Here is a 12,387-nt window from a genome sequence, read left to right as displayed (position 1 = left end):
CGTGTTATCCGAGTTTCTGCAAGAGTCATGCCAAAATCGCGCCATCATTACTTCAGCCATGTGAGGAAAAAAACCCACACTTCTAGGAAGAAAATATAGCTCAGGAGGGTATAATTGAAAAAAGAAACTTTGTGTTTGAATTGAAGAAATGGTAATGAGTGTTCCAGTCCCAGCCTGAAAAGCGTGGGAGCACGGAGCTGGGAGAGCAGTACACACCTCTGCCAGTGTCAGTCCATAGCTCTGTCCACATTTGCTGTCAGATGGCCGAGAGAACTCAATGCAGAGAAAGCTATTAGAAAAAAATATTGTCACTCAATATTTACGTAGCACTTTCCACCTGGCAATTTTTTAAGAAATCAATACAGTAAGTAATTTACCAAGAAAAATAAAAACATACATTGGTGTTCTGTGTGATCAGTAGCATATGCTTTCAGAGGAAAACAATTCTACTTTATCTTTATTAGAATTAAACTTTAAGGCCTGAATTCACTATACATTACTCACTGTTACATTTTAAATCGGCAGAGAGGTAATCCATCAGCTCATTAGCTCCAAAATGCGTTTAACAGTACATTTTGCTAAGTTCCCATATTAAGAAAACCACAGAAAAACCTGGAGCTGTTAACATCTTTTTATCATTGGTTAAGAACTAGCAAGTTAGGGTACTGTAATCGTCGTTTTTAAAAAAAAAAAAAAAAGAAAAAAAAGAAAAAATCCCACCTTCCAGCTTTGCCACCTTGGACTATTCCCTTGCTAACGATGCCCAGTTAATGATTCTCCCTTATTTCAATTAGTCTGTTGAGATCTTTCTGAAATCATTTCCAGCTACCACAGGGCTTCCTTTTTGTGGGTAGCAGCACATGTCAGCTTGGCACAGCCTTCCTTTTTCACAAGTGCAAGATGCTTCCTTGTGTTGATACAGGAAGCTATCAAAAACATACTGTGGCTGGATTTAAGAGCAGATTCCATAGCACTGGCCATCATTAGCATTTCTAGCCAGCAACATTATGCTGATCCGAAAATTAATCTTTTAGGACTAAGATTTAAAAAAATACAGTTCACATGCTTACTGTGACAGGGCAAGTCCTGTATGTCAGATACGTGGTGTCTCTCTCCCATGGCCTGCGGGATGAGGTGGCAGCGCACTGATTTTTTATTGCTGGTGAACTCAAACAAGAGACTGCTCTTTATGAGACACAATGCAAGCACAGGCAAATACGATGGCTGCATCCATTCAGTCCTGGTTTTCTTTTTTAATGCATAAAATGGGTACACAAATTTAAGTGACATTCAAACTCCTGACAAGTTGCCAACTCACCCCATTGCTAACACAAATGTTGGGCATTTTTGAGTCGGGACACCATAGCAGTGAATCACTGGAAAAATCAGGGATTCATCCTGTCTCCTTTAGCAGTAGGGAGATGAATTTTCAGAGGGGAGTAAATTTTCTGTTCTCCGAGGTACTGATCATTGAGCAAGGCTGGATATAAGAAAAAGGTAGATCGTTAATCCAAGTAACTCTAGCAGCTTTTTTATATGACGTGCCGCTTTTGTGGCTTCTTTATTAATCTTAACTGTTAGAAGACAAAACAAGTTAAATTGTGTGATATTTAGAGAGCATCACGTGACTTCTATATGTGCTCCTGCAAATACAATTAATACTTCATTTTAAATTAATTTTCCTTAAAATTTCCCTAGCAGTTTCATGTTTCTTCTATGCTCCATTTGCATCTGGTGTTCTCAGATAACTTACACAGCCAGGAGTTAAATAACATTTTGAAAATCAAAAGTAGAATTATGAGGCTCAATAGTAAGTACAGTAAACACCTGACAAAAATACAAAGACAACTGGGCTCTGGAACCAGTCCCTTTTTTAACACCTCTAAAACTTCTGTCTAATTAGGTTCATTTTGTGACAAACAAAAATGGGATTAGATCAGCATTACTATAATATAATATATTAATATTATTATTAACAGAACCTAGATAATTTTACTTGTCAAGCGTTTAATCCATTTTTAGTCCTGTACTGGCCTCTCATTTTCAAAGCTCATGGGAGACTACATGCCTTTCTCATGAGCATGAATCATCAAGTTCACCCACATGTCAGAGTTAACCTACAGTGAAATTGCCATCTTTATAAATACTTCACAACATTTTAAAAATGGCATTCTGTCTGGGAGAGGGAGGGGAAGATCATAGCCCATTCGATCGCCCTCTTTTTTCCTGGAGGGAAGAGGGAAGAAGTGGAATTCTGTATTTCGGATAACAGAGACTTCATTCCTAACAGATTGCAATGTCACATACTGAAAACATGGTCAGTAAACAACAACTATAAGCCCCTACTTGTTCATATATGACAAATATTTCACTGAAAAATGGAGCAACATCAAAAAGCTAGAAAACAAATGGTCATTCTCAGCTCTGTCAGTGTTGCAGCTGGTATTCACGCAGGTTTAGATTAATCCATGAGACACTTCTTCAGAGCTTATCCTAGGTGTCAGTTAAGCAAGAAATCTGGCTCCCGATAACCAAAAAGTTTAAAATCGCCTTCAAACCGCGCATAGAGGCGTCTTATGTCTCTCTTGCTAATTCCCGAAAAATACCGCTCTACTTTTGTTTTGTTGTACACCGTTATGCCTGGTGGAATCGTGGGGTACGATACCAGATGGTCTATGCCGGCTGCTTTCAAGATATACGGAGCATCGTCCTCCAGGGTTTCATGGTGTCCGATCACACTATATGTGATTTCACAGGGGGCGCAAAGTTCCACGTATGTTACCCAATGAATGATGTGGTCACCAAACTGAACATCCAGCCATCGATGGTTAGGGTCACCCAGGTAGCGCACAAAATCCTCAAACTGCAGCCCTTTGGTCTCTGTGCGATTCTTTCTATATTTACGAATGATGCCAGGAGCGATTTCATGCCGGTACCAAGGTTCAAACCGAGGATTGTGCACAAACTTGTCTTTAAATGCAGAAATAAGTCTTTCAAATGGATCTCTAACAATAAAAAACTTGAAGTATAAATTCAGTCTAAACAGAGGAAGGAAAAAAAAAAAAGAAATTAAATAATTAAGGAAAGAGTTCAGCAAAGTGTTTAAAGTGCGTTTAGCAAAGACTTACAAAATGTACATAAACTCTGACCACAGACACAGCAATACGAATCTTACACCACTTGCACAGTCTATCAATATTACAATCAATAGGACTAGAAATACAATTCCTGTCTTTTTACTAACAGTTTTTGTATACAGTACAAAGTGGAAATAGTTCATCCTAGTTTTCACATTTTATTCAAACCGGAGGAGCTTAGTTTATCTCAATCCATATAAACAGGAGACGAAAGATGCTGATAAGACGCTGAAAGCTCTGAGTCAAAGATATTTTTAATGCCTTGTGATCAAGCTCAAGCAGCAAAATACACAAAGGCATAGAAAAAGTGGCTTGGTGCAGCTACATGTATACAGAGGGCTGCATTTTTCACTGGCAGGTAGTTAGACAAATCACTGCTTAAGTAAAAAAAAAAAAATAATTCTGGTATTTTATTTGATGTTTTGTCATGCTTTCAATAATGGCCGAGAACATTATCTTCATGAGACCACAGTTTTCAACAGAATTTCACATTTTGTTGTGATACCACTGAACTGTAATATTCTGTAGTCAGAGATTATCTGTAGGAAGAGTAAATTGAAAACAAAGTTTATTTCAGTAAATAGCTGAGAAAGGAGATTTAGAGCCCAGTCCTCACTGAAGTAAGTGGATGGACTCTTTCCAGCCTCAACAGGCACTTGGATCAGCCTTCAGGTTCTCCTGACCTACTCCTAACCAGGCAGGGCTGGAGGTCAGCAAACCAGATGAACAGATCCACACCATCCCTCTCTCTGATAATTTGTTTCAGAATTCCCAACCAAACCCATGTTATGCATCTCCAGCACAACTGCTGTGGTGGGCTGACTGCGACAACCCAAATCATAATGGCATTCAGCTTCAAATACCCTAGCTATGGCTCATCACCCAGGTGAACAGTTACTTTCTACGCAGGGCTGTTCACAGTGAGGGAGAACGGATCCACGTTCTCAAGAACGTGGTGACAGTATTTTCTCTTGCACACTATCAACACAATCAAGTGACACCATTTCCACAGGCTGTGATAAGTGTATTTGTACCGCTGAATACAACAAACCTTGGACTGAGCTCTACTGACAGCTGACACCACATGTATAAGGGGCTGACTCTTCAGAATGGCTTAATACACACAAAAACCACGCAAGCACAAGCTTACAAGTGTCTGCTGTCATCTTATGTCCTGTTCTCTCCATGCTGCCACCCCTTACAGGGATTATATATGGCATGGGCTTTAGTAGAGATGAGAGCAGACACAGTCAAAAATCTAGCCAAAGTAATTTAGAAGGCTCTACTGCAGAGAAGTATTTTTTTCTGCTCTGAGAAGAACCAGAAGCACCCAAACAGGAAGATAAAGTGGTTCAGCTGAACGGACAATACTTTCAGGCTAAGGAGCACTGTTTTAAACTTACCCAGCTCAATCCCAATAAGTAAATCTGCCTGTAATGACAATCTTACGCTTCGGCAGTTAAGATTTACAATAGAAGGCATCAGGGTGGACCTTCCAACTAAACCTTCCCTTCTGAAGGTCAACTATGTAACAACCAGGTATGCGCTGAACTACAGAAACCCTATATCCAGAGGGAGCTGGTTGGCTCACCTAACTGTATCACCAATTACACTGGTGTTCTCCTTCAAAGTCAGCAGGGAGGTAGTCACAGCGACATCTGTGAGGATAGCAGAATAGTGCCATAATACAAGTGCTGGAGCAGAAACCCCCTTGTCCTCAATTCCAGATGTAGACTTCAACTTGATTGTTGATAACACCACTGACTCCAAACCCCTCCCACACCTCTGAGAAGCCACTTCTTACCGTTTTCTAATTTCAGAGTCACTGAAGGAGGACAAGCGTGGAAGGCCATTCTTCTCATGGTCATGTACAATATTTTCTGGGATCTCTTCTATTGAAGAAAACGCTCCTAGACAAATCAAAAAGAGAGAGCGAGTGAATCATTCAAGGGGAAAAAAAAAAGTGAGCACAAGCAAGCATGTGTGCCTTTGGCTGACAGCTTTTTGTTTTATCTTTCTCTTTTCTGTATTTTTAGCATTTACAGTTACTATGTTTAAGACTGTTAAGTGATGAGAGATTCTGACTGCGAAGCTGAAAACTGTTAAAATTCTTTAGGGTATGTGACATCAAGGTCCAAGACCAAATGGCCTCAAAACACTCAGAAAAGCACATTATGCAAATTGCACCAGCAATTATGTCTAAGCCTATAACTCCCCAACCTCAGTGTCCCCATTCTCTTTCCCTCTGCCCACGCATACAAATGGAGGAAGACTGAGGATTAACTCCAAAGAAGAAACCAGCTTTTTGGCTGAGTTTCTAACACCAACAAAAAATAAATGCTGTGGGCTGCTTTTGGAACGGCTTCAACACAAAAGCACTTTGCTGTCAGGATCCATGAAGTTATTTTAATGACTATGCTGTGCTGAAACAAAAATTCCAATCATACAATACTACACAGATTAAAAAGCACTAAAATTAACAATAGAAAGCCTCCAGATATTCATTTTTGCAAGCACATAAGCTGACAAGAAAAATAATGTCACTAAATTCTGATGCATTTATTTTAAGATCCTGATCCTGGAAGTTTTTACGACCTTGAGAAATATCTCATGTGGTCCCCTTAGACTTTAGGAGTAAGCCTTCACACAACAGCATCATTTCAGAGTACCAACCTGCAACAAGAACAGGGTGCTACAAAACAAGCTCTTTAGGTGAAAGCCTCTGCGGCCTTCTCTGTTCCAGAACTGCAGTGAATAATCCACACCACTCAGCTTCTCAGTTTTCTAGGTTGGTTTTTTTTTTGGGGTGGTGGTGGTTGTATTTTATTAATTTCAGTTTCCTGATTATATTTTTTTGTACTCTAGGTGAATTACATATGGACAACAGATGAGATGTCAGATTAGACAGCCTCAGAAACTGAAACCTTGCATTCATCCAGAGCAGAGATTCGGTACAAGCAGTAGCAGAGTTAGGTCCCCCACAGTGCCACAGCTGCACTTCTCCACCCTGAACCTCCAAACACCACTTAAGTATTTGGACGTAAAGTATTCCCCCTCAAGTATCAGTCCTGCCTGCTAAAACTACCCAAAGAGGAGAAAGTTAGGTCAACTGCAGCGGTAGTCTTCATCAGCAGATACTAGTACACTGGCAGCTCAAGGCAGAAGAGACCAGTGTTTACATGGCAACAATTTTCTATCATTATCCAACATGCCAGAACTAGGAAACTCAAGGTGAAAGGTTCCCTGCTGTTAAGACATGAGTTATCCTCCACTCAACACAGCCAACACACCCCTGCCTGTCCTGAGCTATTCTTTGCACGTTATCTCTGTTAAGGTCTGGTAAGAGCAGGTACTTCTAGCACACTCATATAGTTTCATATTTAGTACTTTCTCGGAGGGTAGCTTTCATAGGTATTTAAGACACATGCCCATACCTATGTGCATGCATATCTTTCCCAGATTTTCAGCTCCCATCCATGTATCAAAGCTCAAACTAACATTAAAGTTTTTAAAGACATACTCCTTGCTACAAAAGTTTTGCTGAGGGACACAGTTCCTTTGCCAATTTGTGACTGTTTCCTTCCGGGTGTGCAAACTAGCTCACACAAGGTAAAGAAAACATAAAAACACAAGTGCAGAGCTGACTGTTTGTAGGGTGCTTCTAACAAGAAAGCTGGGTTTACAACGTTCAGGTTTTGCCCACATCTTGGTGAGCTATGCCACCTGCAAAACCACAGGAGGACCTCAACCAACCTGACTGTATGTAGCAAATTCACAGCCCTGGTGCACAGACAGGAGGGTCTCATGTCAAACACAAAGGTGTGTTATGTTAAATACTATCAAGTTAAGGTTATGTGTGCAGGTAGTGGTACAATAGAAAACCCTGAGGAAATGAGTTATTTTTATTGGCATACCAGGCTACTAGAAGAGGATGGTAGGCTACATATAGACAGGCAGCGTTCACCCTGTAGATCGTTATTCAAACACACTAGTCCCTTTACTCCTCCTTTTACAGTCTTCTATAACATACCTTTGTTGACCAAACTATTGCCTTAAGCACCTCAGAATCTTCGTAACTCCTATGATGGCTCGCTAATAGCACATACACAAGATTTCAGCAGTACAGACCAACAGCAGCTTCCAAGTTTTAACTAGCTTTCTTCATGGCTAAAAACCCCTAGTTAAAAGTCACTGGCCTCAAGTCAGAAATTTTATATTATTGTTTCTTAGGGAATTGTGATACCTTGTAATTTACTTGTTTCAAATTCTAGAAATTAGTGCCACCCCTTCAAAGATAACAAATCTACCTGCCACATGCATATGGGTACTCTTTCATGACTCAAATCACTTTTGAGCCAAGTAATAACAACGCTTATTTGCACAGAAAGAACAGGTGTATTTTCTTTAAAAGAGATGTTTTGAAAGGACTAGAAGCAACTGTCAAGAATGAAAGGCTGAAATTAAGTATCAGTGCACAGAAAAGCAGAAAGAATCCATTTTTGTGTTGTCCCAGTTGGACCAATTCTGTTCTTTCCTCCTCCTCAAAGAAACCCACACACCCACAGCAGAGTAGATACCATTTAAAACGATCAAGACTTTTTTCCACTGAGTGTTGCCCACTTTTGGCGTCTGACAAAACAGGATCTTGTGCTTGTCACACACAAATATTCGGTCCAAGACGAATTTGGAAACTGCAGTGTGAGAGAGATTTCTCAATGCAGTGTCTCTGCAGACATTCCTGAGAAGCTCAAGTCTTTCCATATGAACCAGGGGTTGGCGGATCAGATTTCCAGAAAAAGCTTTTCCAGTTGGCTTTATGAAATGCAGAGGGGAAAGAAAAAAAAAAGTGCAAGAATTTAGTTTTCAGATCAAATTCTAAAGTATAAAAATCCCCAAACTGTGCATTCTAACGACTCCCAGATTCACGATTAAAACATTGCTATGTATTAACTAAAGAAGTAGCACACAGTTTCCTTCCTGTGCTGCTGCTGTACACATTGGTTTGAGTCTTAAGTCATTACGTAGTAGTTAACAGTAGCACAGTAGTAAGAGCTTTTCCATACAACAATTTAAGTCCGCTGCAGAGCAGCAGGGTCTTATCTGTGCGGATACAATATGCCTTGACCAAATATTGGAACTCCCACAAAGCTTCAACAGCAAGTAAGAAAGCTTCTGAGGGGCCGGGACAGGAATTTCAACAGAAATTAAGCTTTAATCTCTGAGAGGATGGGGCTTAGGGATATTGATCCATCTGGCTGGGAAAGAAGAATTTAGGATAAAAGTTCTGTGTTGTTTTCTAGCACTCGTAGGCATTCAGTGTTTCCATTTATCCAAGCTCCAGCAAAGTCGACAAAAATTCACACAATGAGTATCAGCGCTTCCTGTGGCAAGTGAGAGAAGTAGGCAAGACTCCTCTCCCCAAAAATGGATGAACTGTTTGATATGTCTCATTTTTCTGAGACTAAGACAGGAACCACGACCAACTCGGTCTCAAAATTAGTGGGGAGAGAAGAAAAAGGAGCTTGTCTGATTAACAGGTGATGGGAAATTTTAAATTTCTACTGACAAATCTTCCTCCTTCCACTAATTGATTTACATAGTTGGCAATCCCCAGTATCAATACAGACTAGGGGATGTACTGATTGAGAGCAGCCCTGCAGAGAAGGACTTGGGTGTACTGGTGCATGAAAAGCTGGACATGAGCCAGCAGTGTGCACTTGCAGCCCAGAAGGCCAACTGTATCCTGGGCTACATCAAAAGAAGTGTGGCCAGCAGGTCGAGGGAGGTGATTCTGCCCCTCTACTCTGCTCTGGTGAGACCCCACCTGGAGTACTGCGTCCAGCTCTGGAGCCCTCAGCATAGGAAAGACACGGACCTGTTGGAGCGGGTCTAGAGGAGGGTCACAAAAATGATCAGAGGGCTGGAGCACCTCTCCTGTGAGGAAAGGCTGAGAGAGTTGGGGTTGTTCAGCCTGGAGAAGGGAAGGCTCCGGGGAGACCTTATTGTGGCCTTTCAATGCTTACAGGGGGCTTATAAGAAAGACAGAGAAAGACTTTACCAGGGTCTGTAATGACAGGACAAGGGGGAATGGTTTTAAACTAAAAGAGGGTAGGTTTAGATTAGATATACAGAAGAAATTCTTTACTATGAGGGTGGTGAGGCACTGGAACAGGTTGCCCAGAGAAGCTGTCAATGCCCCATCATTGGAAGTGTTCAAAGTCAGGTTGGACAGGGCTTTTAGCAACCTGATCTAGTGAAAGATGTCCCTGCCCAAGGCAGGGGATTGAGCTAGATGATCTTCAAATGTCCCTTCCAACCCAAACCATTCTGTGATTCTATGATTTTAGGTACAGTGTCCAAGCTACACATGAAAAAGGAATGATTTTACTTTTTGTCCCAATCCTCCATAAGGAAAAAAAAAATCTCATTCTGCTTTTTCTGTTTGTTACTCTTCTCCAATATCCCCTGGTCATAATGTAATCTGAACAGCCTGACAGATTGCTTATCTGTCAAAACAATTCCTTTTGCATACAACCAGGATTAATATTATTGTTCTGTGTTTCATGCTGTCGGGAAGTCAAAAGGGAATAGTTTTAGATCCAGAAACCTTATTATCCTTTTCCATACACGTAAAGGAAGATATTAAAACTCACTACACAGATCTGCCAGCCTTCCACGGAACAAAGTGTTTCGCCCAAGTATTTTGAGGATAACTTAAATTTCAGGTTTTTTACATATGAAAACAAAAAGTGTCATGTTTATACAGAAGCCTACCTTCCATGCTGCATCACAAAAATACTCTAAACGTAAGGTGACTTATCTAACCAATGGAAAAAAAAAAATTGGCCTTAGTCCACTGTGCAACTAGTCTCAAATTTACACTTGCATTAGGGATTTTCAGACTTTCCCTGTATATTAGCAGGCACCACATTTGTTCTGCTTTATCGCTGAAAGCACAGAAATATGCATCTAAAGGATCAACTGGTATTGAATACTATTGTGTTCATGTTCTACTTTGGAAAAATGCTGAGATGCGAAGCACAAAGAGCCCAAAACATGAAAAAGAAATGGAGACTGATAAAAAAAACCAGAGAGACTGGGCAGAGAACTAAGAGAATAAACAAGACACAGGCTTGCCCTCAAGAACCACGAACCTGATGGCTACGGCAAGGCAGAATACCAGTAATCCAAAACTGGGCCATTATATTAAAAAGGCTAGCAAAAATGACTGTCCTGACTTGATAAAGGAGTACTGTAATGATTTTCTCCTAGAAATGGAAACACATTAAGTTGAATCATTCACATGAAATAAGACAGCAGGTTACCGTAACAAACTAGCTTTGTGAAGCTAAAATTAATTCTGTTGGCTCTATCTAAATAGAACAGGCTGAATAAATAATTCCTGTGTAGCAATTCCTTTTAACAACAGGAAGCCCTTACTTAATCTCTTATTTTCTCTCACTCTTTAATACATGTAACCCTTATCTCAACAGTATGCACCTGGAATTCTTCAGGCCAATGTTTTTCCTTTGGCACATGCACCTCCTCCACTTTTGTCACAGCTGTCAGTATCAATGGCTCTTGCTTGGCACCATAGCCTAAGGAAGGAAGAGAGATAAGAGCATTACAGAAGGGGAGGGGAAGGCAACTATTTCTGCTTTGCAACTAACACAACTGAACGTCACTTTCTGTATTAAGCTTACAAAACATTAGGATTTGTTTCCAAATGGGAAGGTACTAGACAAGACAGGAGACAGACTATGAACATTTTAAAGGACGTATTGTATGGGAATTTTGGATGCAACTTCAGTTGAGTTTTATCAAAGAAACATGTCCATTATCTTTTATTTTGGTCTTTTTTAAACAAACTGTGCAGAGTCATGGAAATCATAAATTCAAGTATCATGATTGGTAGACAACTGAGTGTAACTATATGGACTTGACAGTATGAGATTTTTATTTTTCAATAAACTTCCCAAAGCATGTCCAAATAAAAAACTTAATCTGTCAGGTTTCTCCCTCCCCTCATATTAGTAGATAGGTTTCTTCTGTTGTAAACTCTGAGACATTACCAGAATAGAAGTGCCATTAAGGACCACCTTTTATTTCTTTGGTGCTCTAAGTAAACACCTCTAACCAACAATAAATGCAAGATCCGCTCTTCCTTTATTACTGGACTGATGGCCTTCCTTAGAGACTGCCACAACGAAAGAACAAACTCAGCTGATACTCTTGTTTTTTAATGATTTTAGGGCAGCTAATAGTTTGAGACCAAATTAAAATATGTAAGGGAAGAACCCTCTGCATCTTTTGCAATTGGTATGCTAGAAGAAAACTGAAAAATAACACAAGACTGTAGCTTTACTTTACATGGTGCGGAAAGATCAAAAATAATTTGAAGCAGCTTTCTCTAACCAGAAAGCAAAAAGAACATGATTTCTCCCTGAAAATTTATTTCCATCCACATTGGACTACTTTCCCCTTCATATAGTTTCTTCTATGAATAATCTTTCTTCGTCTGCATCCACAGTGGCTTACTGTTTTATGGTCGAGAAAATGTGTGTAGTGCCTATGTCCTTTTCTTAAGGGAGTACTCTACTCTGCCTACACTGGATTTTAACAAAGGGCACGCGTGGAAAAGCAAGTTAAAACTGAAAACAACGTAAGCATCCAAGCAATCAGCTACAGTAAATATTGTTGTGCACAGACTTACTTCACGGTATCCTTTTGTAAAATCAAAGTAATCTGACTCAGTGAAAGAGCAGTTAAAGTATCCTTCATTATCCCTGGGTAAAAGCATGCCTGCAGATGCTACTAGAGATGATCGACAGAAACTTGCTCCTTCTCATTAAGAAGTTCCTATTGCTCATGCACCCAAGACATCAGTAAAAGGCTTAAACAAAAGAACATTGATTCATTGAGCATCTGCTGGTTTTGTTCTAGCTGCTAAGTAGACACGTCCAAATAAGGAAAATTTCTGACAAGCCATATTTTGTTAAGTCTAGAAGAGTTCCTCCAGGATTGGCCATCCTGTTAGGACTGTCTCCAAAATTCTGTTGGTATATTCAAATTACTTCCCTTCATTAGTCCCAGTACAAACACTGGTATCTCCAACACATACATACACTTAACCACAGTCATGCCTTTGCAGGACTGGAGCTTAAGAAATTATACAACTTTCTGCTCAGAGAACTATTCAAAGGGGAAGGAAGATTCAGCATAGACAAAAAAAAAAAAAAAAAAAAAGAAA

The 12,387-nt window shown here is 40.0% G+C and overlaps 1 protein-coding gene across 1 annotated transcript in view; it reads right to left on the bottom strand.

The window, feature by feature from the left end:
- Positions 1-408: 408 nt before the first annotated feature.
- CHST10 (carbohydrate sulfotransferase 10) overlaps positions 409-12,387 on the bottom strand; it is a 13,496-nt gene continuing 1,517 nt past the window's right edge. Inside the window, exons 2-5 of the mRNA XM_009276128.1 lie at positions 10,638-10,735; positions 7,715-7,949; positions 4,942-5,047; positions 409-3,038 (exon numbers count right to left, since the gene is read on the bottom strand). Coding sequence (XP_009274403.1) covers positions 2,501-3,038; positions 4,942-5,047; positions 7,715-7,949; positions 10,638-10,735 — 977 coding nt within the window. The 3' untranslated portion in view covers positions 409-2,500. The remainder of the gene's footprint in view (positions 3,039-4,941; positions 5,048-7,714; positions 7,950-10,637; positions 10,736-12,387) is intronic.

Source organism: Aptenodytes forsteri, unplaced genomic scaffold (genome assembly GCF_000699145.1).
Source record: "Aptenodytes forsteri isolate BGI_AS27 unplaced genomic scaffold, ASM69914v1 Scaffold96, whole genome shotgun sequence".
Classification (NCBI taxonomy): domain Eukaryota; kingdom Metazoa; phylum Chordata; class Aves; order Sphenisciformes; family Spheniscidae; genus Aptenodytes; species Aptenodytes forsteri.
This window is presented reverse-complemented; position numbering and strand designations above follow the sequence as displayed.